Source organism: Nipponia nippon, unplaced genomic scaffold (genome assembly GCF_047370975.1).
Source record: "Nipponia nippon isolate SJK-2023a ecotype South Korea unplaced genomic scaffold, ASM4737097v1 scaffold_3, whole genome shotgun sequence".
NCBI classification, from domain to species: domain Eukaryota; kingdom Metazoa; phylum Chordata; class Aves; order Pelecaniformes; family Threskiornithidae; genus Nipponia; species Nipponia nippon.
The window spans coordinates 117,352,348-117,378,815 of NW_028262347.1; the positions used below are offsets into that span (position 1 = coordinate 117,352,348).

At 37.9% G+C, this 26,468-nt stretch overlaps 1 protein-coding gene across 2 annotated transcripts; it reads left to right on the forward strand.

The window, feature by feature from the left end:
• Nucleotides 1-227: 227 nt before the first annotated feature.
• Nucleotides 228-25,433, forward strand: TDRD1 (tudor domain containing 1). Of its 2 annotated transcripts, XM_087765249.1 has the most exons (25): nucleotides 228-261; nucleotides 1,293-1,393; nucleotides 2,787-2,857; nucleotides 3,056-3,203; nucleotides 3,611-3,716; nucleotides 4,895-4,955; nucleotides 6,511-6,669; nucleotides 7,033-7,215; nucleotides 7,864-8,007; nucleotides 8,965-9,133; nucleotides 10,698-10,781; nucleotides 11,132-11,308; nucleotides 12,741-12,848; nucleotides 14,318-14,488; nucleotides 15,898-16,146; nucleotides 16,874-16,996; nucleotides 18,130-18,240; nucleotides 18,433-18,603; nucleotides 19,493-19,738; nucleotides 20,253-20,369; nucleotides 20,592-20,702; nucleotides 21,890-22,057; nucleotides 22,420-22,641; nucleotides 22,823-22,869; nucleotides 24,463-25,433. In XM_087765249.1, exons 2-25 carry the CDS (start codon nucleotides 1,363-1,365, stop codon nucleotides 24,553-24,555), a joined length of 3,270 nt encoding a protein of 1,089 aa, XP_087621375.1. In that variant the 5' UTR covers nucleotides 228-261; nucleotides 1,293-1,362; the 3' UTR covers nucleotides 24,556-25,433. The 2 variants fall into 2 exon arrangements, with proteins under 2 accessions (XP_087621375.1, XP_087621376.1); XM_087765250.1 differs by lacking the exon at nucleotides 18,433-18,603.
• The last annotated feature ends 1,035 nt before the right edge of the window (nucleotides 25,434-26,468 follow it).

Sequence of the window (26,468 nt, forward strand, 5' to 3'; positions counted from 1 at the left end):
TGACAACCACGCCATAGTTCAAGTGAAGAACCACACAGCCTTAGCTCTCAAGCACAGGGACAGGCTACGTGCCCAGAGTGGCACTGATGAGGAGGTGCCAATCATGGTGCCCGCTCAGCTGCTGAGCGGGGCTGACCCACCCACCCCGCAGCTGGGGCCCTCCGCAGCCCCTCTACCTCTCGTTTAATCGCGCAGGTAGCCGCTACATGCGCGGCTCTAAAGCACGCCATGCCAGGGGCCTCCCTGGCCGCTCCTGTCAGGGTAAGATGGCGGGTCCCGTCGGCTCCGACCGGCCGGGCAGCACGTGCGGCCGCCCCACCCCGCCTACGGGCCGCCGCTGCTGCTGGGCGGGAGGAATGCGGCGGCGGGCAGGCGGCGGGGGCGCGGACGGGGGCAGCCGTCTCTCCCCTCCGAGGGCCGGTGCTTCTTCTCCAGCCGCCGTCGGCTCTCGAGTGAGGAGCCGGCTCCGCCGGGGCCGGGGGGAGCGCTGCCCTGAGGAAGGGGAGGGGGCTCGGGGCAGCGCGGGTTTGGCGCCCCGGCCGAGACTTGGCTGGAGGCTGTGGGGTGGGCGTGTTTAATTTTATTATGAGTTAATTAAAACAGCACCTACCGGTACTACTGGGGTGCAGTTGTGGAAGCTCGTTTCTGGTTGAGTTGATTGCAGTGCCAATTTGTGTGCCCAAAGACGGCTCTGCTTCTTTTGCAAGTTCATTTGAATTTGAATTCTCCCATATAATGTAGCAAGAGAGTATTTTTATATTTAAAATAATTATATTGCATGTTAACATTGGGAAAGCAGGTGCTAAAAGTTTGGTTTGGCAGAGCCCGGCGCAGTGGTTTCCCCTCAGGCGATGGCTGTGCCGGCTCCGAAACGGGCTGTTGTCCCCGGGCTTTGGGCCTTCGCCCGTGGCTACGGTCCCCGTCCTCAGGGACCGATGAGTGCAGCTTGTGCTTCAGCGCAGGGGCGATTTATCTAAACCACAGTGAGGTCTCCTCAAGAGAGACGAGTCCCTCATGAGTGCGGCAAGCTTAATGTCCAGGTTGTGACAGCTGCTCCTGCTCCTCAGTGCCTTCCTCGCATAAAGGACTTTTCGTCATTTATTTTTCATCTGGAGTGTTTGTTGTCTGTATCTTTTTAATGCAGAAAGTATTTTACTTTTTACTGTGCAAATTAAAGAAATTGTGGAGAATTAGCCTTCCAACATTGATGCTTAAATCTAGCTTCAGAACGTGACTTAAAAATATTAAAATATTTAATTTGTGAATTAATCTTTGAATCCATGCTTTTGTAGCTACTTGGCCAACAGCCACCTTTCGTCATACAGCCACCTTTCATCATACTCTGATGTGAACGTTTACGTGATGGCAGAACCACTTCTCATGAAGAACAAAGGTAATAAAATTGTAGGTGGAGGTTAAAGCACCAGAATCGCAGGTGCCAACTTCCTGTTGAAAAGCTCTCAGTTTTGAGGCTGAATTTCTGAAGGATCTAACAAAAATCTGTATTTTGTGAACAAACAATACAGGGTATTTTTTGCCAAGTGTAGAAACAGTATAGAAAGTTTTAACTGCAGCACAAGTGCAATAAAAGAGAGACTTTGTCCAAAGCTTAACAAAGACTTTGTTCTTCTGTGATTGCGTATATGCTTGATTATTGATAAACATCATCAGCATGAGTATGGCTTATAAATACAGCTAATGCCTAATTAGCCAAACTTGTGTGGGCTGGAATGTCTTGGATAACTGGAAAAAACCCAGGATAATTGGAGTACTGGGGAATTTGGTGCAGATACGTGCAGTGGGAGTTGGAGTTACTTCAGCAATGTTTCTTGCCTTCATCAGTGCCTCAGTACTGTCTGATCCATGTTCTCTTTTACTCCAAATGGGGGGGGAAGATTTGATTCTGGGAGATCTGAGATAGCTTGGTATGCAGCTATCTTGGGTCTGGAATGCTCATGAATTTTCATTTCATGTTAGGCAAGAGTTTTAGTTTAGGCAAAGTTTACAAGATTAACTTGCTTCCAGATGTGGAAAAAAGGCCATGTAAGCTTTATGTTGGCTCGGTGGAGAACTTGCACTAATAAGCCTGCCAGACTGGAAAAAACTCAGAATGGCATGTGTAGTCTACAACTGAAACAAAGTTTTTGTAGGTAGATGAGTTGCCCACTTATAAAAACATAGTTCCTAGTATATTGAATGTTTGTCTTGTGAGAGTTGTTTGATAAAGAATAAACTCGCTGGAAAGACCACAAGGCTTATAAGGGACTCACTGGAAAGTCAAAATCTCTTGTTTCAGAGTATTTTTGTTTCTGAATAGTTGTTGATGTGACAAAACTAGGCATAAGTATAAACTTAACATAGACTATGTGTTCAACAGTATTGAAAGAAATTTGTACTGTTTCAACTACTGTAAAACTGCCTATTCTGAATTTTTGCCCTATAGGTATTGGAAATTATGTAAATTTTTTTTGTTCCTGCTGAAAAACTTCAATTGAAACAAATTTATGGATGGGGGACATTAAGACTTCTATCGAGTGATAAGCACAGAGCTGTGAAACTTGCTTTAATAATACCACTGATGGTAGGTTTGAATAAGTGTAGTATCAAAGTGATAACAAAAACGACTTCCAGAGTGTGTCATGGTCCTAGCATCTCCATGTGCTCAGATGTGCTAGCAGAATAGTGGGAGTAGGCAAGAGCCTTGCGTCTTCCTGCAAATACTCCAAAACACAGGCATGCATTAGCATTGTTAAATCAGATTCCTTTGCAAATACCTCTGCTCCTAGGAAGCTCCATGGAAAGCATAACTGGTGGAGGGAAGTTGCTGTTGACAGCTGCAACTGATAAAGGAAATATGGTGAGTTGTTGCACTTTATAATTGCCCCAAATATTCTTGAGCATTTTTAGATATCAGAAATGATCAGCATATATTGGTCTTTCCAGAACTTTGAAATTTTGTCTGTCTTTGTTGTCACATTTTGGTATATTAGAATATTTCTACCCTAGTGGGCAGTTTTTTTCTGGTAAGAATCACCTAAATTTTTTTCTTCCACAGGTGTCGCATTCTGATTTAATTCATGAGAAGCCGAAGAAATTGCAGTATTCCTCTGAAAACGTTTTCTCTATTGGCTATGATAAGAGTCTCTTTAGTTCATTAATATCACCCCCTCAAATGAGGACTTGCCATCATTGTGGTCTGTTTGGTAAGTGCCTATTGTCCTGTAGTCTGTGATGCATAGTATATTTATCACTGAAACCGGTTCAGAAGGCTTGCTTAGAAATGTCTTAAAATGGCTGTATATTTTTGTCCCTCAGATGCAAGTATAGTGACTATTCAGAACATAGTTGGAGTTACGGAACTGATGAACAGAAGAGAGCATCTCCTTAGTGAAAAATGTTTTTTTTCTTCTTAAATGTAGAATGAATTTGGGACATCTGGGGCAGTAATATCTGATAGCTATATGTGAATGCAAATACCTATTTGTATGTGCTTAGAACAGTAGTGGAACTGTCTTGTAAAGCAGTTATTAAATAATACGTGGAGTCTGTATCTAAACAGCTGTTGTCTCTTCTGATATAGATGTTTCTCTCTGACTTTTTTTTTTTTTAGGATCTCTCAGATGTTCACAATGCAAGCAAATATACTATTGCTCTGCGGGTTGTCAGAAGAAAGACTGGCCAGCACATAGTGTTGTATGTGAGCCAATTAAACGGAAGTAAGTTTGTTAAAACTTCTGCCAAATAATCTTTACACAAAGACAATATCCCTCCCAAAACAACTTAAATGACCATGCAACAGCACTATTACAGTAAAATATGTTGCTTACTGTTAGGCTAGTACTGCATTATCTCAAACTTGTCAGAAAACTCGGCTCTGCTGCTTTAGGAGGGTGACTTGAAGGATATTGTTGGAGTTCTTAAGGTGTTCTGCAGTGTGAATTAAAGCAAAAGCATTATTTTTACTTGCATCAGAACTATGTGAGCATGCAGTAAGAATACCGGCTTATTGCATGACTGTTATTCCTGTTGATGACGTAGGGAAGGGGGGAGAAATGAGACTGTGCTTTACAGCAGTGGCATGGTTAATGGATTGCATTTAAGAGGCTCTGAAGAAGCACCCTTTGAATGTAACTGTAGCCTCAGTGAGCTTCATGGATATTTTATCTTTGAGCACAGCTGCAATTGGAAGAAGTCGTCTCAGCTAGGCTGTTCTCTAGCTGCTCATTATCACTTTTTGGTGTGCCAGTTTGATGCTCAAGAGATCACGCCCTAATCTGTTTCAATTAAAGTAAGCACCATTAGGTTATGACATGGTACAAACTGACTGGCTGGCTTTGGAACAGGTTAGGGGAGCGATCTCAGCATTGAAGCTGCCAGTCTCTAGCAAGGTGTGATGATGGCAGTTCAGTGAATCTGCAACCAGGTGTCCATAATCAAAGTTTACAAGAGATACTTTCCCATGCGCCCCCCCCCCCTTTTGCTACAGTGACTGAATGGGGGGGACATGGGGACAATCTGGCATATACGTTATCTGGATATTACTTATGTATTCAACTGAAATAGCAACATTTTTTTTTTTTTTGCAATTTTATAGTTCTTAAGGTTGGCTTGGGATTACAGTGTTAGCAGAACTCCACAACAGCATAGGATTTCTTCTCCATTTTAATCAAAATTAATTTATTTTTTCTTGATGGCATCAGGAAAAACACACCAGATGTTGCATGACAGGGAACTAACAAAGTTGCCATTCTGCATTTTCTTGGAGGAGGAATAAAGGTTGACAAAAACCACATACTATGAATGTAGCCTTTTTGTTCTATTTGCAAGTAGGTGTTATGAATGCTACTTGTCTGTCTTTGGTACTTCAAAATTAACATCTCTTTTTTTATTACAGTGTAAGTAATAACAATGGAGGCAAGTTACCTACTGAAACCAAGAAGGGAGTTTATCTTAAGGTATAGAATACAATTTTCACTATGTCTTGAATGGATCTGCTGTGAGCTAGTTGCAATATGCTTAATTTAACCTGTACAGGAAAGGAACAAGTTCCAAAGATTATAATCTACTCCTTTTAGGAAGATCAGTGCTTCAAATCAAAAGTTAACTGGAAGAAGCATTCAAAAATATGTTACTTCTAGAGCCCTTAGCAACACTATCAGACAACTCGTTTTTTGTTTGAAAAAACATTTGTGAAAAAGTTAAAAATCAAGACATGTATGATGTTGCTAGAGAAATATTTTAGGAAGGAAAGAGATGTAGCTTGTCCAATTCAGAAAAATTCTGGTGTCTTGTTTTCTGCGTAGATCATGAGCTGATGCTTGGAGCCTTGTAAATTATCTGAGAAATAAATTTAATGTAGTATTGTATAGTAGCAGATGCAGATAAGCTTTTGTTTCTTTGCTGTAGCAGGAATTAAACATGACACAGTTCTCCTTTGTAATGTTTTGAAGCCTCTCCTTGATCTTACTTTCAGCGAAACATTTCCTGTAGTCTTCCCATGAACTCTCTGCAGGAGATCATTTTGCTGTATTCGTGGTTTCTTGGGATAATATTTATGAAAGCGAGTAAATGTGCATTCCTCCAACTAGCCTCGTGTTTGCACTGTACAAGAAAACTCCTTTGTCATGCACTGCTTTGAAGTAGCTCATTCATCTGTTTAACTTCTTGAAGGAATTTAGAAAGGAGGCTTCATTTTGGGTCATGAGACTTCTGTTAGTTCATCCCCATAAGTTTCTGCTGTGTGCATACTTGTGACTGTGTTCTAATAAAACTGATCAACTGATAGTGAGGGACGTTTATGTACAATATGATAAACAATTTGTAGCCAATTTATTTTGAAATATCAGATTTATTTTTCCCTGGTTCATCTTCTGAAACTCAAGTAATTTCTGTGGAATTAAGAGAGCTTATATTGCATATTGAACAATATTTGATATATTTTGCTATTGTACTGCGAGATGTGTTTTTATGGAAAATCTTCTGGAACGATCTTTGTTGCAAGTAAACAGTTAATTTGGCAGTTGCAATGGTAATCTTGGTCATCATGCATTGTCTGCGGTGTATAAAAGAGCTTTTCCCTGAGGATGTGTATGAGGTTATTTTTGTAATGTTTTTACGATGTCACAGACGATATGCATTAGGCAGGTTACACTAAATGTTTAGACTTTTTTAAAAAACAGATGCAAGCAGGTAAAGCAGTAGCTATAATCTGCTCTGTGGTGTTAAGGCTACAAGGAAGCAGGTGGGATTCAATTCCTCTTATTTATGAGAGCATCATAAGCAGGAAATAGAGCTGAGTTGTCCTGTAAACAGGCGTGAAAGGAAGAGGTGAATGTGAGACTTCAGCACTTGTTTTTCATTGTCTGTTCAGTGTATCTCTGTGTTAATGTGTTAAGTCATTTTCAAGAGTAATACAGAGTCTGTAAGACTTCTTACTGAAAGTCAACAAAAGCACTTTTTACATGTTTCTTGAAATGATAAAAAGTTCTTTTTTTGGTTTGTTACTACAAGGAGCTACAGCTGAACAACTCCAGTTTAAACATAACTTGTAGCAGTTTTGAAGAGGGTAATTCAACTTCTGTGGATTCTCTCAAGACAGAAGAGCACATCAAGAAAATCATGCTTTCAGATCTCCAGACTCAAGGGATCAAAAAAGCTATGGAAGTACAGGTACTTTTATTTTGGAAGAATCTTACAATGCTTTGTTAGGTTGCATTTGCGTCTTTGTTAAGCATATATAGTGGCTTGTCACCTCAGCTCTTTGTCTCATTTTGCTCACATGTAAAATTCCTTTATTTTTATAAAGATGAGTAAATGCAAGCAGGGCTGGGGGGGAGTAGGTGAGGAAGATTATTTCTGTGAAGGTGAACATCACTGGTTTTGTTCCTTGCAGTTAATTACTGCTAGATTCAAAACAAAAGAACAAAATCAGGTATAGGGTGAAACGCATTTATTGAAATGAACGCTGGTTCTGAATAATATCCTGTAGGTTGTTCTTGCATAATTATCATCTACTGTGGCTTTTCTCTTTAGGGTACAGTAACAGAGTTCAAGAGTCCAAGTGAATTTTATATACGGATGAGTTCTCCAGAAGTTTTAGACCAGATCAGTAAACTTTCTGTGAAGCTGCAAGACTGTTATGCTAACACAGTTATTCAGGAGCAATATATTGCTATCAAAGGGGAAGTCTGCGTTGCAAGGTGTTCTTTGGATCAGGTAACATCTGATTGCCCATAAAATAACCATTCTATGTTGACCTCATCATGTTTTGCATGTCTTGCTTTTATGTCTCTACCAGTGAAGGCTGCTAATTAGAGATCAGTTTATTGTGGTGGAATTGTGGTAGTAACTAGCTTTGTAACATCTGGAACTCAAGTTTAAGGTACTGATTTCTTTCCCCCCTCTAAAAGTTTACTATGTGTTTATGTACTTGAGCCCTGTAGGCGCTGTTTGTCCTCCTGTTGCTTGAAGGCTGTGTGTGTTCTTAGCAAATTTAAACTACTGTAGTTAGAACAGTTTGGAATATGACTGCTTAATTAAGGAAGTTAGAATAACTTCATTTCTTACCTGACTTTTCTGTTTGCATTTCTATAGCCACATCTAGTTCCTGTTTCCCTTCCCACTCCTTTTATGTATTTCTTCCCCTTTTTTCTCCTCTATTGTTAGCAGGTTTTTTGATTTACCGTACGGTAGTCAATATTCATAGGAGTAGAATTTTATCTTCACAGCAGTCTACACTATAGTGAGTTGTGTTCATTTGAGTTGCTTCAGAATTGGTCAGTGCCTTTGTTGATAAACAAACCTGATGGAAGTAAAGCAAAATATGTCATGATCTTACTAAGACTGTGGTTTATTCCTACACAGACCTGGAATAGAGCACTGGTAAAAGATGTGGATATATTGCAAAAGAAAGCACAAGTATTCTATATAGATTATGGAAATGAAGAAAATATTCCACTCTCCTGGATTAAAGCTCTGCACAAAGACATTGAACTGTTTCCTCCATGTGTGAGTTCTATTTTTCCTAACTGTAGCTGAGGTATTTTAAATCAATAGCTCTGAAATGAGTGTAACTCGTGTCTCCATGTAGCTGTCATTATCACAGTATTTTGTGTTCGGTGAAAGTCATAGATAAAAACTGCTGTTGTACACTAAGTTCACCTTCTGAAATGTTCCCTAGCTATTCTGTAGGAGTGAGGAAGGCTGCCTGGCTTTTTTTCTTCTTAGTTCTGGACTTCTTGGGTTCTGAGCTGATAAAAAAACCTTGTAGGGCAGTTAGGTCCACGTGTCCTTTATATGCTAGTGGACAGCAGGGGAAGCATTCTGCCTGGGTGTTCTAATCTGGTCTCATGCAGTAGTGAAAAATGGGTTGTAGCTTGGGCAAGCTTTGTTTGGAGTAAAGACAGCTGTTGGTCTGAGTTCATTGCCATACTATGTGAATGTCTTCCATTACAAAATAGATGGTCTAGCCTTAATCTGTGAGTTAAACTAGTATGTTTAACTATGCGTGAAGAAGAACAGAGAAGCATTCTGTCAACCAGTGACAACTATGACTAGCAGCTACTGGAATAGTCTTCCCCAGCTTGTTCACATGACTTTCTCCTGGGTCCTTAAAAGATTTTGAGAGCTGCTTGCATCTTGGCTTAAAGCCCTCGCTGTCTGCTGAGGGCAAGTTAGGACATGCACCTGTGGTCAGATGTGGTGTGCGATACAACCATGCCTTACATAAAACAGCATAAATAGTGGGAGAATCAGAGGAAATGTAGTTTACAGTTTGAAATTAATTCCCTAATTCTTAACTCTCTTGTAAAGAAGTTAGTTGAATTGATAGCACTTCAAATCCCAACAGCAGTTTTAACTTTTATATGCAAGATGGTATTTCTGAAGGCCTTAATTATTTAGTCCCTTTTTCTACTGGGCAAACAACCCCCTGCCCCCTCTTGTTCTAATTGTAATTCTTTCCAGGCCATTAAGTGTTCCTTTGCTAATTATGATCCAAAAGAAGAAGGATGGAATGAAGGCACCACCAGCATTTCTTCCCAGCTTATGGGAAAGCACTGTTCAGTAATTGTTGTTGACGTATTACAGGAGGAAATGATGTTAAGTTTTGCTGTAGATGTTGTTCCAGATTTTGGTAAGTACTTGGTAGTGTGGGGGGAAAAAAAACCCAACACGACTGACAAGTCTTTCATGTTCACTTTCCCTACCCCTGCCCAATACCTTTAAAAGAGGAGAGTTTGGTTTTTTGCTCTCCTCCCTCTTGCCAGTCTCCCAACCTGCCCCTTGATTTTTTTAATTTTTTTTTAAATTTTCTTTTATTTCACCTTTCCACATAGAGGTAACTTTTTAAAATGTCTGTACCTGAAAAATCTTGTTATGCTTAATAACCTTAAGGTGACTTTTCCAGTAGAATTGTAACAAATTCGGTGTTTTCTGGATTATCTTGGTTGTTTTTCTGTTTTAATAGATGCATGCAAATTTGGGACCATGTTGTTCCTTCATCTCATGCATTTTTAACTCTTTAAAAATGATAGTATAGGTTTCTAGTTCCACTAAGGATTTTACCAGCTTTTGTTACTTTTTTAGTGAGCATGTACAAAATATATCTCGAAGAAAGTGCAACCACTGGATATTGTTTTATTTAGTTGGAGAACTCTAAGCATGTTTATATTTCTAACTTAGCAAGCCTCAGTGGATAGAGACAAACAGAGCACCTGACCTTTGAGGAGTCTGAATTCAGATTTTCGGTTGAGCTGAGGGGGTGGCTTTGATTGTGGAACCAGATCAATACACAGAAGGTGTGCCTGTTGTCGTTATTTGGAGGGCTATTTTGTTTGGGTTTTTTTTTCTGGCTGCAGAGGAAAAACAATATAGTGCTAAGAGCATATTCTTTTAATTGATATGCAGCCCACAGAAACTTTGAAGGAAGTGATGGTTGATCCTCTTAGCTTGCTAAAATTCCTGATGTGCAGGAAGCTTATCTCCATGTTGTAGTCCCTGCAATCTATAAAGTGATGGTTCACCTTAGTCCTGTGTAAATTCAACTGATTCAGGGTTGTGCTGGGCGTATTTCACATTTAGTTGCTTTAGAGCACGCTAATGGCAAAACAATATAACTTGCCAGCCTCTTGGAGAGAAGATCACAAAAATATCATTGCTTTCATGAAATGTTGCATGCATCTATTCCATGTCTTTACAAGCAACTTACACACCTGTATTCAGGTTTTCAGTTGAAAATAATTACACTGAAAGCTTGGAATGCTGCTTTGTGCATCAGAATGGAATATGTAATAGCTAAGCAACTCAAGATTTCTTTGTAAATCTTGGTAACTCATTGCATACTCAGTGTTGTAACTATGGAGGTAAGTCATGAATCCTTGTGTCTAAAAAGCTGTAATCAGTTTTTCAGCTAACAGTCTTTAGTGGCTACGAGTAAATGTTGATTGTTACGCTTTACTCATTTTATTTAGTCAAACAGTCTTGGAGCTGTGAGTGTCTTCAGAAAACTCAAGTAGTTGAGTTACTCTGTAACTACTTTTATTTTGCATTCTAAGCATATTAAGTGCTCAACAAATACGTAGAACATCCTCATGTTGTGATAGGGATATAGGTCGGGCTCAGAAGATGGTTCTGAAATGAAACTAAATGATGACTACCTTGTATGGTAAATAACTTTGTTTCTTACATGTGTATTTTAGGAGACTGCCTAGATAAAGTACCTTTAGAAATGAAGTCTGATTTAAGTCCAGGAAGTAATGACAAAGGAGGAGACTCTCCGAGAAGTAAGCAAGCAAGTCAAACTTCTTCGTAAGAGATGAAAAAAAACTTTGGGAATTTTAGGTCCTGCTGTGTTGCATGATACTCTGAATGTAGTAAATATTCTAGCTGTTCGCTAGCATCACCTCCTGCTTAAAAACATTGGCTACTGGAGCTGCCTTTGGTTCACTAGTGACAGTAGCACATATGCTTTTTAATAGTATAAAGTACTTGTTTAGTGATGATTATGTGAGCATTAATTTCATGGCTGATATGACAGGAGCCTTCGAAGTCCAAAGAGTCAGCAAAAAGAGTAAACTGCTTCAGTGTGTTTAAATTTTCAAAGTCATCTAGCCTTTTTTTTTTTTATCTACAGTGTCAGAAAACCATTCTAAGGGAAGTAAAGAAGAAATACCTGCAGATGAAGAATTTCTTCACTGTGCTAATTCACTTGCGGAGTGTGTCTCCGTATGTATCGGAGATGCATTTTCTGGTGTGGTTTCCTGCGTTCAAAATCCAGGAAACTTTTTCTGTCAGCAGATACACAGTGCCCGTAAGTGATGCGTTGAAAATGGGATGCAAGATACCTAGTACGGCATTTTTTCTCTTCAGCAGAGAGTGGCTGGAGGGAGATGCTGCTGGTCTTGTAGTTTGACATGAAGTGGTGACTCCCTGTAGGCCGTTCCTCAGTTAAAAGCCATGGTGTTGTAGAGGTTATTTTTGGCAGTGTTAGCTGTCAATATTGCTTACTAACCTGTAAGGTGATAATTTGTGGGCAGTCTGAGTAGTGGAAAGTAGAAAGATGGTGTGGCACAGATTTTAGCAGTCTGAAGTCAATTTGTATCACAAATATTTAATGTTAAGTATGTTCTCTTACCTGTTCCAGAAATGTGTGTGAGTTTCTAATTACTTTGTTTATTCCTATAAGGCCTTGTTGTGTAAAGCAACACTGGAGGGAAGTGTTTTCTTACAGGCTGTGTGCATGGACTGAACTTGTTTGTTACGTAGTATAGGGAGAATATCTGAGTATGAGAAGGCCAGATAATAGTGACCAAACCCTGCTTTGGTGTCTTCTGATACAGTAAAAATGTAATACGTAAGTAACAGTAGAGTCAGAGTGCTAGGCTGCAGGGACTCCTGGTGCATCTCCCACAGTGTCTGTAAACAGATGTATGGGGGAGAATAACAGCAGAGTCAGTTTGTGGGCTGTGTCCTCCTAGTGCTGTTCCAGGCAGCGTTTTTGGGTTTTTTTTTCAGCTGAAAGGGCTTTTGCAGCTGGATGTGACCTGGTGTTATCTCCTAACCCTCAGAAGAAGATTTCTCTTCTGTGTACTTGTGCAGCCTTTGAATTCTGGGTAGACTCATAGCATAGCGTGTCCTTTGACAAGAAATGACGCTTTTCATCTGCCTGTTGTTTGAAGAGCTGTCTTCCTTGATTTCTTTCTAGCATGCCTCCACTAGCTTGGTTTCAATTCCTACTGGCTTCGGTTTTGTTCCTGTGTTGAAAAAGTCTGACTGGTTTTCCCTGTCTGTTCTCTTTACCACTGTGATTCCTCAGACTCACGTGAGGTTTAGATTGGATATTGGGAAAAATTTCTTCACTGAAAGGGTAGTCAGGCACTGGAACAAGCTGCCCAGGGAAGTGGTTGAGTGTCCATCCCTGGAGGTATTTAAAAGATGTGTGGATGTGGTGCTTAGGGACATGGTTTAGTGGTGGACTTGTCAGTGATAGGTTAACGATTGGACTTGACGATCTTAAAAGTCTTTTCCAACCTAAACGATTCTATGATTCTATGAATCTCTTCGATCTTACTGATTGAAGAGTCCTAGTCTCATGACTATTTTGGTATTACGTTAAACATTATGTGAAATAATCTCCATTATACTACAAGATGTTCTTCCAGGCTTTGAACTTAAGATTTGTGTACTTTTGTAATAATTACAAGACAGCATATGTTCCAAAATCTATATATTTTTAACATCAGGTCAACTTGCTGAGCTTCAAGTGTCTCTTAATGAACATTGTGACAAAGTTCCCAGTAGTCCAGATTTCCGTCCTGCTGCTGGAAATGTGTGCTGCGCCCAGTTCACAGGTAAAAGTGGAGTGAAAATACAGCTCTTATATATGTTGCTTTAATTTATTACAAAAATAAACACATTTTATATTTATATTTAGAAATGTTTCATATAGAGTTTATTTTATTTGTGTCTGGTTTTAGCTGTGGATAGTGTTTGGTAGTGACTTTAAAAAATTATTAATAGTAAATGATGACATCTGTAAAATACTAGTTTAAAAAAAGACTATAAAATGGTCCCTTCATTGAGCAAACTCTTAATACTGGGTTCATTTTTGTATAAAGGAGCTTTTTAAGAGATCATAAATAAATTTAGGTTTTTTTAATATGTTGGTGAGCACTATTTCCTGTGGCTGGAAATAAATACAGACTTGGAATTTTAGACCCCAAAAAAGAGACAGGAGAAATGGGATTATATGTAACAATGCTGCTCTGATAGACAACTTCTCAAAAGGCTATTTAGCCAAGACCTGGTAGTCCTCAATTGTATGTTCATAACTTAGTTTCCACCTGACAGTTATCGCTGATGTCAAGTTTTTACAAGTCCCGTGACAAAACTGAATCTTGCCTAAACATAGGCTAGTATTCTGCATAAAGCAGTGTTTTGTGCTGGGAATTGTTAAGTCTATGTGAAAGAAATACCTTTTATTTATTAGGATATGAAGTCCTGTTTGCCTGAGTGCAGTAGGATGAAGAGGAATCTCTTTTCCTCACAGATCGTTCTCCTTTTCATCCAGCTTTTAACAAGAAAAAAAAAATTCCACACATTGCTGTTCCTGTGCCTTTTTTCTGGTCACAAATGTTGCTGCTATAACTTCTTTATGTGATTGATAAACATTCCTGGTCACTTATTTCTTTCCATTTCCTGCGGTTTTGCTGCTTTGAATAAATCAGCTGTGGGACTGAACAGACAAGCTGAAATAAATGCTTTTTTGCACATTCAGAAAAAGCTAGTACTGCCAATAAGCTGTGTTGGCATTTGAACAGGCACTGGTTTCAGGTGTCTAGCTAGTAGGGAAAGCTGTCGGTTCAGTACCTTAGATGTCTTGATAAACTTGAGTAAGCTTGTATTTCTATTTCTCGGGTATTTTAATTGAATTAAAATACATAAGTTATTAGATCTGTTGTGTGGCCTTTGAATTGCATGTCATTGTGGTCAGCTGAGATACTGTTTGCTGTTTGTTTAAATGTGTTGAACTTAAGCACTGCATCCACACAATGTAGTCAATTCTTTGTTGCAGTATGTATTTTTGGTGTGGGTGGGTGTCTTTACGGAAAGAATGAGTTTGCAACACTCAGCTCATATGAGGGGTGGTGGTGGTGGTGGATGTTGGGTCCATAGGGGTTTTGTGAAGGTTTGTGTGAACTGTAATGCTGCTGTTTTATGCTGAGATTGACACTGTGTTTTTATATTGGCCCACCCAAAAAAATCATTCTGTTCTCAAGTTAAAAGCAAGTACAATGAATATCTGTATCTTCCTTTTTAGAAGACAATCTTTGGTATCGTGCTGCTGTTATAGCATATGTTTCTGAAGATACTGTTTTGGCGGGCTATATAGATTATGGTAACTTTGAAGTCCTTCCACTGACTAGAATTCGTCCTATGGTTCCAAGATTAATGGACTTGCCAGCTCAAGCTGTAAGATGTACCTTGGCAGGTATGAAATAAATGATAAGCTGTTTCAAACTGGATAGAGGCAAAATAAGTGGGGTTAGATAACGATCACACCTGTATCATCTTACATTGAAATACGGGGAAGGATGGAGATAACAGTAGGCATTATTTCCAGAATTCTTAATTGTTGTGGCATATCTACAAAACGTGACAAATCTTTCCTAATGTACCTGGTCACCTGCAGGTGTATGTATGGAAAACTGTTATATTAACATACCTGTTAGGTTTTACATGTGCTTTTGTTCTAAGCAATATTCAGTCACCTACTGTATTTGTGGAATTCTTAAATCTGTTGTGGTTCCAACACTGCAGGGGAAGGTAAAATTTCATTTTATATCTTGAAATTCAGAACTGTATCTGTCCCCCTCCCCTGGGGCAAATCTAGTGAAACTACTGGTAGAGTCCTCTCTGTAGGCTTGTGAAATCTGTCCAGTTGGAAAGGACGTTGATGCTTCTTAGTTAATCCTTCTGTCTCAAGCCAGGATCTTAATCTGGTTTTTTGACATACTTGTTTCACCTGCTGTTGGAAATTGTTTATTTTTTCTGTTCCCATCACTGTGCAAGGTAGTCCACCCCTTTGCTTCAGTACCCTTCCTTTAGAATACTTGATGTCTATCCTTCCTTTATAATACTTGGTATTTAACCTGCTTTTTGAATTTTTGGTAAAGTTCAGAGCAGCATTCTAGCTTCTTACTTTGGAGGAAAACATGAAACAATGCTTCCCTTGTATGTAGAGATGGAACCGATGCATATGGGATGTGACTTAAAGAAATCCTTTTTCTGGGGCAAGTCATGATGCCTGTAGCTGATAATGAGTGTTCTAAGACTAAGAAAGGTCCTAAACACAACATGGACACAAAAAAGTGATCAGATAAGAGGTTTCCTGATTAGAGTCAAGGATTACTGCTGCATAAAATATATCTTTCTGGAAGGTAGCTTCTGCCAATCTGTTACTGTAAAGTTCTGGTTATAACTTGCATTTTAGAAATAAATTAGTAGCATAAAGAGTAAATGTTGAAGGAGGAAGACGCTTACAGTAGCAGATAAATTGGCTGAGAGATGGTTAATGTTCAAAACTATAGGTTGTATTGACGAGACCCAAAGACTGAAACTTCTTATAGACACTCATACTAGGAAAGTATTAAATCTGAATTTGTTTCTCTTTATGTAATAGACTTGTTGTACATGACTTTGTCAGATTTTTATTAAATCCAAGTACTACAAAAGTTCAGAATCTAAATAATTGGGTTTGGAATCTTACAAGCATGAGGAGTAGGGGCAAGTTACGTGGTATATCTGCTGCTTAATCTATTGTTTTAAACAGTGTTGTTGTACCTCTCATTGTTGAGACTTGGGCTGTCCTCAGAACCTTTCCATACTATGACTTTTTAGGTGTAAAACCACCATTAGGAGCCTGGACCTCAAAAGCTATTTCTTTTATGAAACAACTGGTGAAAGACAGAGAGTTCACAGTAAAAGTAGTGGATAAAGAGAGTTATAGGTCTGTGGTGGAGCTTATAGATTCATCAGTTACTCCAGTAATAAATATATCGAGCCATCTCATAGAGAAAGGCTGTGCAGCTGAGGAATCGAGGATGGCCTTACCAGCAATCAGAATGAGTGGTGTTAAACAAGCAAATGGTGAGTACGAGCACATCCTGCTGAACTGGCATTATTTAACCTCCTACTAGAGTGGGTACAAAGAATGCAAGTTCTTAACTGGTAAGAACTTTCCAGTCTGGCTCATAAAGTGTAGCCTTCACAGCTCTGAAGTTTAGCCATGGCAACTTTGCCATGAAGAAAGCGTGTGTTTGCTTGTGTGTGTTTGCGTGTGTGTGTGTGTGTATATAATGTGTGTGTGTGTGTGCGTACATAAAAAAAATTGCAATTGCTTACTTTTGGAAGACCATACTAGTATTTCACTTTCTCTTGTTAGAAGTCTTTAAATTTCCAGTTGAAGTAGGATATGACTAGTTAGTACCTGCTTGTTCTTATGCCCTCGTCCTTTAGCTCAAATAGTATTTCATTTTCGTTGTCCTGTATTTTACACCTAAACCCACTTATTTAGTCCTTGAAAATTTGTTTGACTGCAGTAGCCTATACAACTTCAAAGCTATACTCATCTTCCCTGCTCCTCTATGGCTTGCCCTTCTCAGTAGTGATCAAATACATAAAGCAACTGGCACATTTCTCTTACTTGCTTTTATTCTGCAAAGAGGCTTTCACTGGTAATTAGTCTGTTGGATTATTTATAACAAGAAACTTGAGGACATGAATGAGCATTCAGAATATGTAATTTTTTTTTTCCTGTAAAAATAACTTTAATTTTGCTTCCTTCCTGTACATCTCTCTTCTCTTTCCTCTCTAGAGGACACAATGGGCAAAAGAATTTGCAAGTGGAGTAAATTAACTATTAAACAAACAGTAGATGTTATAGTGTGTACGCTGTACAATCCTGGAGAATTCTACTGTCAGATTTCAAATAAGAGTGGTAAGTTTATTCAGCTTTTTTCTTTCTGCTAGTTTCTGATTTGTCATTTATTATAGTTCTAATGCATTACTGTTTCAAGTGAGCTTATAGCACCAAGGCTTACCTCTGAGTTTTTGTATCTAAGAATACAAGTGGAATGTTGAAGAAATTGGATCATGGTATGTAGTGACTCTGAGATTGAAACCTGAAAATGTTGAAGGTAAGCAGTTGAGTAAAATTTAATCTAAGAATGTAGAGAAAAGAGCTACCATAACCTAGGCAAAGGATGTCTAAACAGAAGATGGCAAATAAGAGCCATGTTCCCTGTGCCCATACAATATTTACTGGAGCTTTCTTCTAGTACTCTGTACTGTTCTAATTTATAAAAACTTACGAAGATTCAAAAGAGAGAAAATAACATGAAAATTAGAAACAACAGCTTTTGAGACTTGAATTGCGCTTGGATAAGCTCAAATAAAATCCTGTTTCTGTATTTGCAGGTATAAAGACTTCTGATAGCCACTGGCTTTTTAATCTACTAGAAAAAGCGCATGATGAAATTCAGTGGCTGGAAGCGGAAGCTAAATGTATTCAAACCAAAAATATAGGGCAGATCTTAAAAAGTGAGGGAAGATTGTTCCTTGACTTATCTAGGGATAGTATAGATTCTTTATGGCTTACTGCCTTTAAAACATGACTGAATTCTTCCCTAAAAGTGATGTTATGGAGCAGGCTAAAGGACTTGATATAAAAAATAAATAAGCAAGCAGGATGAGATCTTATAATCTGTCATATGCACTGGCTGAACTAGATAATTCCCATGGTGTTTTCTGGCTATAAAATATACTTTAGATTTTAGAGTGAAGGGTGCTTGTTGGATTAGCAGGAAGAATTACTGGTCATTTTGCTATCATACGGAACTAATTTGTCAGTAAATATCAGCTATCTCACCTCTTCCTGCTAATAAGTCTGTCTAGTAAGTTAAATAGCTAACTCGGTGTCAACAGTTCTTTTTTTTATCAAATTCTAAAATCCATGGAAATCTCCCATCAATTTTTTTATAAGTAACCTATACAGTGAACAGTATTTATGAAGTTCAGGTCAGCTTATTTTGTTGATCTCATCTTTGGATTTTTTTTCTTTCTAATTTTCAGAGTTACTTGCTCTAAACTTACTTAATAAATCATTGTCTGAATACTGTCAGAAAACTCCACCAAATGTTTTTAAGCCTGAGAATGGAGAACCTTGCTGTGCTTTTTTCTCTGGTAAGTAACAGACTAAAATATTTTTGTTTTTTAAAGGGTGAACATAAAGCAAGGGAAAAAACATAAAACTGGATATCTGATAGCTTGCATTGGTAGAGGATAGCAAAGAATTGGATTTATTTACTAAAAAATAACTGCTGGTAAACTTACTAAACATGTGAAGTAATTTTTTTTTCTAATTTTTAAAATTAGATGATGGTAACTGGTACCGTGCTTTGGTGCAAAACGTTACTTCAGACGGAACTGTTAAAGTATGCTTTGTAGACTATGGAAATGTTGAGGAAGTACCACTGGATAAAATACGGCACATCTCATCCTCATTCCTAAAACTTCCATTTCAAGGAATTAAATGCTGGCTCTCAGGTGGATCTTCTTATTGATTCTTTCTCTTACAAGAGCTATTGCATTTAGAGACTTGCTGCTTTGGGAGAAGGAGGTGATGACAGGGTATACTTCACAGAACTGGCTGGTTGGTTTGTTTTTTGACTAATTTACCAGTCGAAGGGAACTTATCATTTAGTTCTGCTTCATCTGTAGTGCCTGCTAGCTTGTGGTTGCTGCCTTGCTAGGAGTAAATGTACTTTTGTACGACTTAATTATTTCTCAAAATTTGTGCAGGCAAAGGAGCTCATCTGTTTTTATGCAGCAAGTTGGCCTTTCAGTTCTCTGTAGGAATGTTTCATTTGATTCCTGCAGAGCTTGGCACCGTACTGCTGTTTCTCAGTCTTCTACCAATTTTCTGCCTCTTCCTTTTCCACACCAAATCACTCAAAATTCTGCAGAATTATTCTTTCTAATGTAGTCTAATTGGTTTAAAAATAAAAACAGAGTGGAAACAGGAAAAAAACACCATGTTTTGTCAAGGTGTCTTCTGCTGTTGTTTTTTTCTTGTCTCTTAAAACACTTTGCTTTTCTGCTCCTTTGATAAAAAGGCTATATTAGACTGAGTCATAAACAGTCTTAATAGTGGTGTTTGTGCTAAGGCACGAGAATTTACTTGGTAGAATATCATAAAATGTAGAAAACAAGACTTGGGAGTCCTGAGGAAATGTGTTATTTGAGAAGGAAGGAGGAAGAGGGAGACCAGTTAACAGGATGAGGTACAATGTGTATCCCTAAAGTAGTAAAAGGAGCCTTAGTATTTGGAGTTGTGCTTTAAAAAAAAAAAAAAAAGATTTTTTTTTTAAGGAAAATATAATGTTGAAGAAAGTCACTTAATGTAGATATTTTCAACATTTCTTTTACTTCCTAGGTATAAAGCCTGGTAATAGCAAATGGATTCCAGAAGCTACAGCAAGATTTCATATGTACACTGCAGGGATAAAGCTTCAAGCCAGAGTAACTTCCCTTTCCAGAGATGGGGCAGGTGTAGAGCTTATTGACAATTCCACAGGTCATCCAAAAGTGATCAATGAGATATTAACTTCTGAAAAATTGGCTGTAAAGGAAGTTCTAAAAGATAAAAATAACTTTCCAAACAAGTCTGTTGACAAAAAAGGTAATTAAATGAATGTTAACTTTTAGATTGAACAAGAACTTTTAGTATTCCAGCCCTTAACTGTGATCTTGCTGTTTAACTATAGTTAATATCAATAATAAACATGCATAGTTTTGATTATATTGTCAGATTTTGCAGTTAAAACACAAGCTGACCTGCAGGTGGCATTATAGACAAAAAGATAAAGATAAAAATTGCAGGGTTTGTCTTAAATGAATGCTATTTGAATACTTAATAGTAGAGAGTTACAAATTTGCTATGACTGAAACTTTTCCCATGTTTACTTTCCAATATCTGATATTTCTGAGATGTTTTTTTACTTTAGCTACTTTTATATGCCAATAGTTTATGTACAGCAAATTAAGCAAGAATTATCTTGGTTTAGATTTCTCTTCTTGAAGTGAAGACATGCAGTTGTCTCTCAAATTCAAAAAGATACTCTCTAACAGTTACTTATAATATGTATGTGCTTGGAGGAAAGTGGCACACTGCATTTTCTTACTGTTTCTATTAGAAACCTCACTTGGGCACTGGAAGATGATTCAGTTGGCTATAGATGAAACGGTATCTGTCTGTGTAACAGAAGTTGTAAGCCCAGACTTGTTCTACGCTGTACCAGTTCAAACTAAAGGTAAGAAAAAGTGTTCACTGTTCCTAATACCAGTAAGAAGTCACTGTTGCAAGCTGGTTACTAAAATGAATGACTATAGTGAACTGAACCATGTGGAAATGTAGCTTGGACAGTAAAAAAATAGAAAAAAAGTCAAAGGCGGGAGCAGGGGAGCTTAAAAGTAAGTATGCTCTTCATTATACCCAAATGTGCTTAGTTATCAAATGGGTTTTTTTTCTGTAGATCAAGAGAAGCTACATAGGCAGCTGATCGAACTAGAAGGCTATTGTAAATCTTGTAAGAACCAGCCCTTCAAACCAAAACTGGGTGAAGCCTGTTGTGCCAGATTTTCAGGTGAGGCAGTCGTTCGTTCTTATATTTCCTTACCAGTGTAAAACACAACTTTCCTTTTTGCTTTAGAAAAAGGAAAACCACCACATTTAAAGTGCTTACAGATCTCTTAATTCTGTTACAAAGGATAGCCTGGTTGCATCTTCAGGGCAAAACCCATGTGGCAGTCTGGGAGAGGAAAAGGAAACGGTTGTGCCCTGCAAAATGTACGGAGCTTTAAGAGGAAAGAACAGCTAGTTACTGTTTAAACTGAAATTTGTTTGTGCTGCCCTGAGTCACAGGGGCATGAAATTTGTGGCAGAGCAATTGTGCCCTTGCATCTATACAGACCCACTTCTGGTTTGGGGGTGCCCGGGTGGTTTTTTGTTGTTGCTTTGTGTGAGCATGTGGTGGTGACACTGGCTATGACAACTGATCGTTCAGCCTTGCTAGCCTAACAAGCTGTCCACACTTAGTGAACTGTTAGTTCAAGTCAAAAGTGAGGGAACTTAATTTACTGTCTTTAGTCTCTCAGAAGAGGGGATACTCCGTTGATAAACTAGCTCGATATTTAAAAAATGAAGTAGTGTTGACTCCTAAATATTAAATGTTGACTGCTTGTGGATTGTTACAGGAAATCTGGCTAAGTGCTGAAAATGAATTTGAGTGCTAGATCAGATAACAGCTCATGGTAAACAGGATAGATGAATTAAAAAAAAACAAAACAAAAAAAACCCCAAAAAAACAACTAGACAGACCACAAGAGTATACCTAAGTGTTTGACAGTTGTTTTTAACCTCAGTGGAAGGTTGTTTTTTTTATTGTATCTTTTTTGTTTATGGCTCTTCAGTATAATTGAGGAAAAAGGATTTTTTTTTTCTCTTTAGTTATGTTTGAGAGGAAATATGTGTTGGGAAACAAAGGTAAAGAGCTAGTAATACAGTGTGCAGACATCCTTAAAACAGTATTGTAGTAAAAATCTTATCTGTATAATGTGAGCAAAATTCTGAAAGCAACACTTAAATCTTCATGAATACAGCAATCAGAAACTATTCCCTTGCTCTATGGGCTTGCTTTTTGTCAAGTGGTGTTTTGTATATACCAGAGTATTTAAAAATTCCTGGAAGACTATATACATTCTTGTTCTCAGGATAAGCTGTGTTTATAAGATGGTACTTCACATGTGATTCTTCTTGTCCCAATCTTTTCAGGTGATGGCCGTTGGTACAGAGCTCTTGTTCTAAAAGCTTCTCAGTCTGTAGTGAAAGTACTATATGCAGACTATGGGAACACAGAAACTTTACCCCTTTCAAAGGTGCTGCCAATCACTGATTCCTACTTAAAGCTGCCTTTTCAGACAATTATATGTTCGCTTGCAGGTAAAAAAAAAAAAAATAACCACCAAAAAACCCAAAACAACTGAAAAACACCCCCAAAAAAACCTGACTGGTTGTCTCTTCGCACAGTATAAATCTATCTATACTGATGATAGCGTTCATTCTTTAATACTGACAAACAACATGATGATCTGCTGAAATAGTATACTGGTTAATACTGCGAAAGCTGTTTTAGAAAGTATGTTTTTAGTTAATTATCTGTAGAGTCTAAGCTATTTATATTAGGAAAATTTAGTATCATATTTTCAAAAACAGTGATAGCATTATTTGCAAGATTCAAGTCATATCATAAAGGAATTCTTTATAGAACAAACTTGATTGTACTATTTTTTTTTTTTTTTCAGGAGTAGAGAAAGCTGAGAAGTCTCCATTATTACTTGACAAGTTGAAAGAAATGTTATTGAATAAATATGTCACAATTACAGTGAAAGGGATTAATGGAAATGTTAATTTAGTAACGGTGGAGAAACTTTGTGAAAATGGTAGTCTGAATGTAGCTGACAAACTGGTAATGGAAGGTTTAGTCAAATCCTGCAGGGCTGAAAACTTACATACTGAACATCAAGGTACTTACTTTCACTTAATTACTTCTTAATTTAAACTTAATTTGAAGAACTGTGTGGGCACATGGGATGCCTAAGTGATTTTCCTTCCAAAATATCTTAGAGAATTCCATATGTCACCTCTTAAATTAGGAAAGCAGTGTCCATGTGTATTTTGCTCATTCACTTGCTTTGTTTTTTGTAGGCAATGGAGGTGAGACCAAATGCTGCTGCACAGAATTAAAAATACAAGTAAGATTCAGTCCAAGCAAAACACACGTTTTTACATTTCCAGAATTTAAAAGAAACTCTATGTGGGAAGCAAATGGGAGGAGGGAGATAATAGCTAACCGAAACACTGAAGATACGTGAAGCGAATATCCCGACACTTCTTCTCAGTTTGTTTTATATGTGGTAATTAGAGCACCCTGAAACTGAGGGAGGATAGCGTATAGATCACACAAACTTCATTAGTACATGTTTTGCCACACATACAGCGCTCTTTTCCTAGAATATGAAGGCTCAGGAGTGTTACTTTTGCCTGTTTTGTAAAGGTAGCTGCAGGGTTTTGCATAAACTGTCATTTGGAGGAAGGGCAGATGGATTTTTTTTTTTTTTTTTCCTTCAGTAATATGGCTGTGTTTTTGCTGTGGATACAACTTGGCAGACAGTTGCACATGTAAGAAAATTCTTACAATGTGTATTTCAGGGAGCAGAGGTTAATGTGTGCCACAGTTTCAGTCATGAAACTAGGGCTGGGAATATGAGTTCAGTAGAATACTGGAATTTGTAACAGTGTTTGCCAGTTGCAAGTTTGTTTTGTTTTGGGTTTTTTTGTGTGTTTTTTTTTTTTTTTTCCTTTGGGAAAAAAAATGAAGTGTCTCTTACAGATATTGCATATTCCTGTAATTTTTGAAAGCTTTCTGGTTTTAAGCTTTCTAATTTTTTATTTTAACTTAGGCTATTTATGAAAAATTAGAACTTTAGATTACTAAAAGTAACTTAAAGTATACCAGAAAAGATGCATCAGCCTTTCTCAAAGTGAGGATCTTTGTCAGAGGGATAAGCAAAATTTTGAATTTAAAAGACAGAAACCCCTTTCAAGGGTGGTTTGAACTTCCCCATCTTCCCCCCAGCCAGAGGCAGGAAGGTCAAAAGCAAAAATATGCATTATGATATTTTGGAGATAGGAAAAGAGCATTTCTGTTCAAGGTCATTTAGCCTTTTATTGCTTCAGAGTAAGCATAGCCACTAGCAGTTTAGTGGCAGAAAGGCAATAAAACTGCTGTTCCTGAATGTAGTTGATTTCTCTGTCCCACTGTAGGCTGTTGAATCTCCTTTTCCCTTCCCCCTCTCTATCTCTTTGATCTTCCAGCTTGATCTAGCTAATGTCTTTTCTGAATTCAATTTGGTCACTTTCTGTTTTCTGTCATCCTTCCTTACTTGGATAAGTTTGGCTCAAAGTCTCATGACAGATGAAGAGAAGACAGAAGATTCCAGTATAACTGAAAACATCAGGAAATACACGTGTGGATAACCAAATTTAAGATCCTGATCTCAGTCCTAATTTGAGTATTTCATCAATTTAGTTCAAGGAAGTTTCTTCTTCAGGGGAAGAAAAGAGGGGGAAAAAAAAAGGGGGGGGGGGCAGAGGGAAGTCAGCTACAAACCTGCTGGCTTTTTCCCCCCTCCAGAAGACTTTACAGCAGAAAGGAACTGTATATTCATTGAACTAACATGGGACTTAGCTGAGTCTGTAGTTTTAGGATCTACCCTAATCTGAAATTAGCAATTTAAAAAAAAAAAAGAATTGTATATTTCTAATTCTTTCTGCTTATTCCACAGCTTAAAAAGCATGAACAGGTCCTACTCTTCCTTTTAAACAAGTATGGAAATCCAGATGGATTCACTGAAATGAAAAAATTATTGGACCACTAAGTCTCTGACACGTGCTGTTTCATTTGTATGTATACCAGGTTGCTGCAGTTCCTTTTTTGGAAATGCAAGTGTATTCATCAGCTTAAAAATGAGAGTAATTTTGTAGAAGTTCTGTTGTTTAAGTACCTCTATTTACCTGTATGCTTGAATTGTTATTGTGAAATAAGTATGTAACTTGAAGGATTTCAAAGCTGCAAGGTAAATTGTCTGTTTTGGTTTTGTTTTATACCACCATGTGCTGCTAAGCACTTTACCTTTTATTTTGCTGTTGAATGCACGTAACTTTATGGAATGGCCATTGCATTGTGAGTCTATTCTGCAAACTTACATTTGAAATTACTGTAATCATAAAGCTTACTTCAACTTTGGTACCATTAATTTTACTTGAAAAACTGTATCTTATCTTGATTAGTCTTCTTTCAACTTGATTTCTGCTCTGAAGTTAGACTGAAAATTGTTCTTCATAAACTTGGTTTCAGTATCATTAAAGGCTGAATCTTGTCCTGGACTGCATATAGGTAGTTCTCTCTAAAATCAGTAAACACTTAAATGCACACAGTTCCTTATTTCCACCTGTGCTGTGCAATATGCATCTGTGAATATTGTTTTGAAGTAAACTGTATTAGAGCTGTTTTGTCTGTAGCTATGTTGTCAGGATTTCTGCCCCATCAAGTTTTTTTTCACATCCCAATAGAAACATCATACTAGAAAAGTCCCATTCTGGGATATGACAAAAATACTGAATCATATTATTATAACAAATTTTCAGTATTCCAAAATGTAGTTGGTACCTAGTTGGCATTTCAGACTAAGCCAGTGGTCATGTTACTAAAGAATGCCAGATTCCTATTCACAGAGCACAGTAGACATTTGCTTATTGAAACTGCAGGCTCAGCTTTTTTGTCCACTTGAAGTATGTATTTTAAGTTTGGGCTTTGCAGATTGGAAGGATCTTGAGATTAAACTTGTTGTGAAAGTGAGATTTTTTTGGTTTGACTTAATGTTTTATTACACTTAAATTGCCTCAGATTTTTTTTCCTGCCTCTTAGGTTTCGTTGCATCATATTCTTGCAGTATCTAATAATTAGACAAACTCTTGCACTTGAATCGCTAGAGATTTTTTTTTTTTTTTGTGCCCGCAGTTCTGAACCAAGACCGTGGCTGTCTCAAGTGTCCTCTGACTTCCTGGGGCAAGCATTTGCCCACGTGCAAGGCTACTCGGTGATGCTTTAGTGCTCCCATGCCTTTTATTCACTTTTCCACATACTGCAAGTAGTCATTGCATTTCAGAAGATGACTTTTGACTGCAGTAGTCAGAAGTAGTCACTTTGTCTACACTTCATAAGCAGGAGAAAGGAAAATTGAATCTTTCCTTGTTCTAGTCAGGCAAAAACCCCTGGAAAGCAGTGGTTGGTGTTTCACTTGGAGCTGTGTGGATGGTGCAGCACAAAGGTATCTGGCAGTAATTCTTCTAGCCAGGGGAAGGAAAGGGGAAGTAAGACTTCATATGGTTCAGAGACTTCGTTCACTCCTTAATTTCAGATGAAGTCTTCGGAAACACTGATGTAGGGACAAATCAAACAAGAAATGTTGTAACCGCTGGGACTTCTTGATATAGTCTTGGGTTCCTCTTGCTTTGTTTTTCTCTGCTACTTTTAATCTGTAATTGAAGTCTGTTCTTGAAGTAAGAAACTATCAGCTATGGATTATATTTATGTAAATGTTAGTATAGAATCTAATTTTGAAGTAAATTTCCATGTGTGATTATGCCTGAACAAAGGTTATTCTATGAAACACCTAAACCATAACATCCATGCTCTTGGTAAATAAAATTTCTTAATTCCTCTCTGTCCTCTCTGGAGAAGAAAAACAAAAGTGAACTGGAACTCTAGAATAACATAGCACTTCTGAAA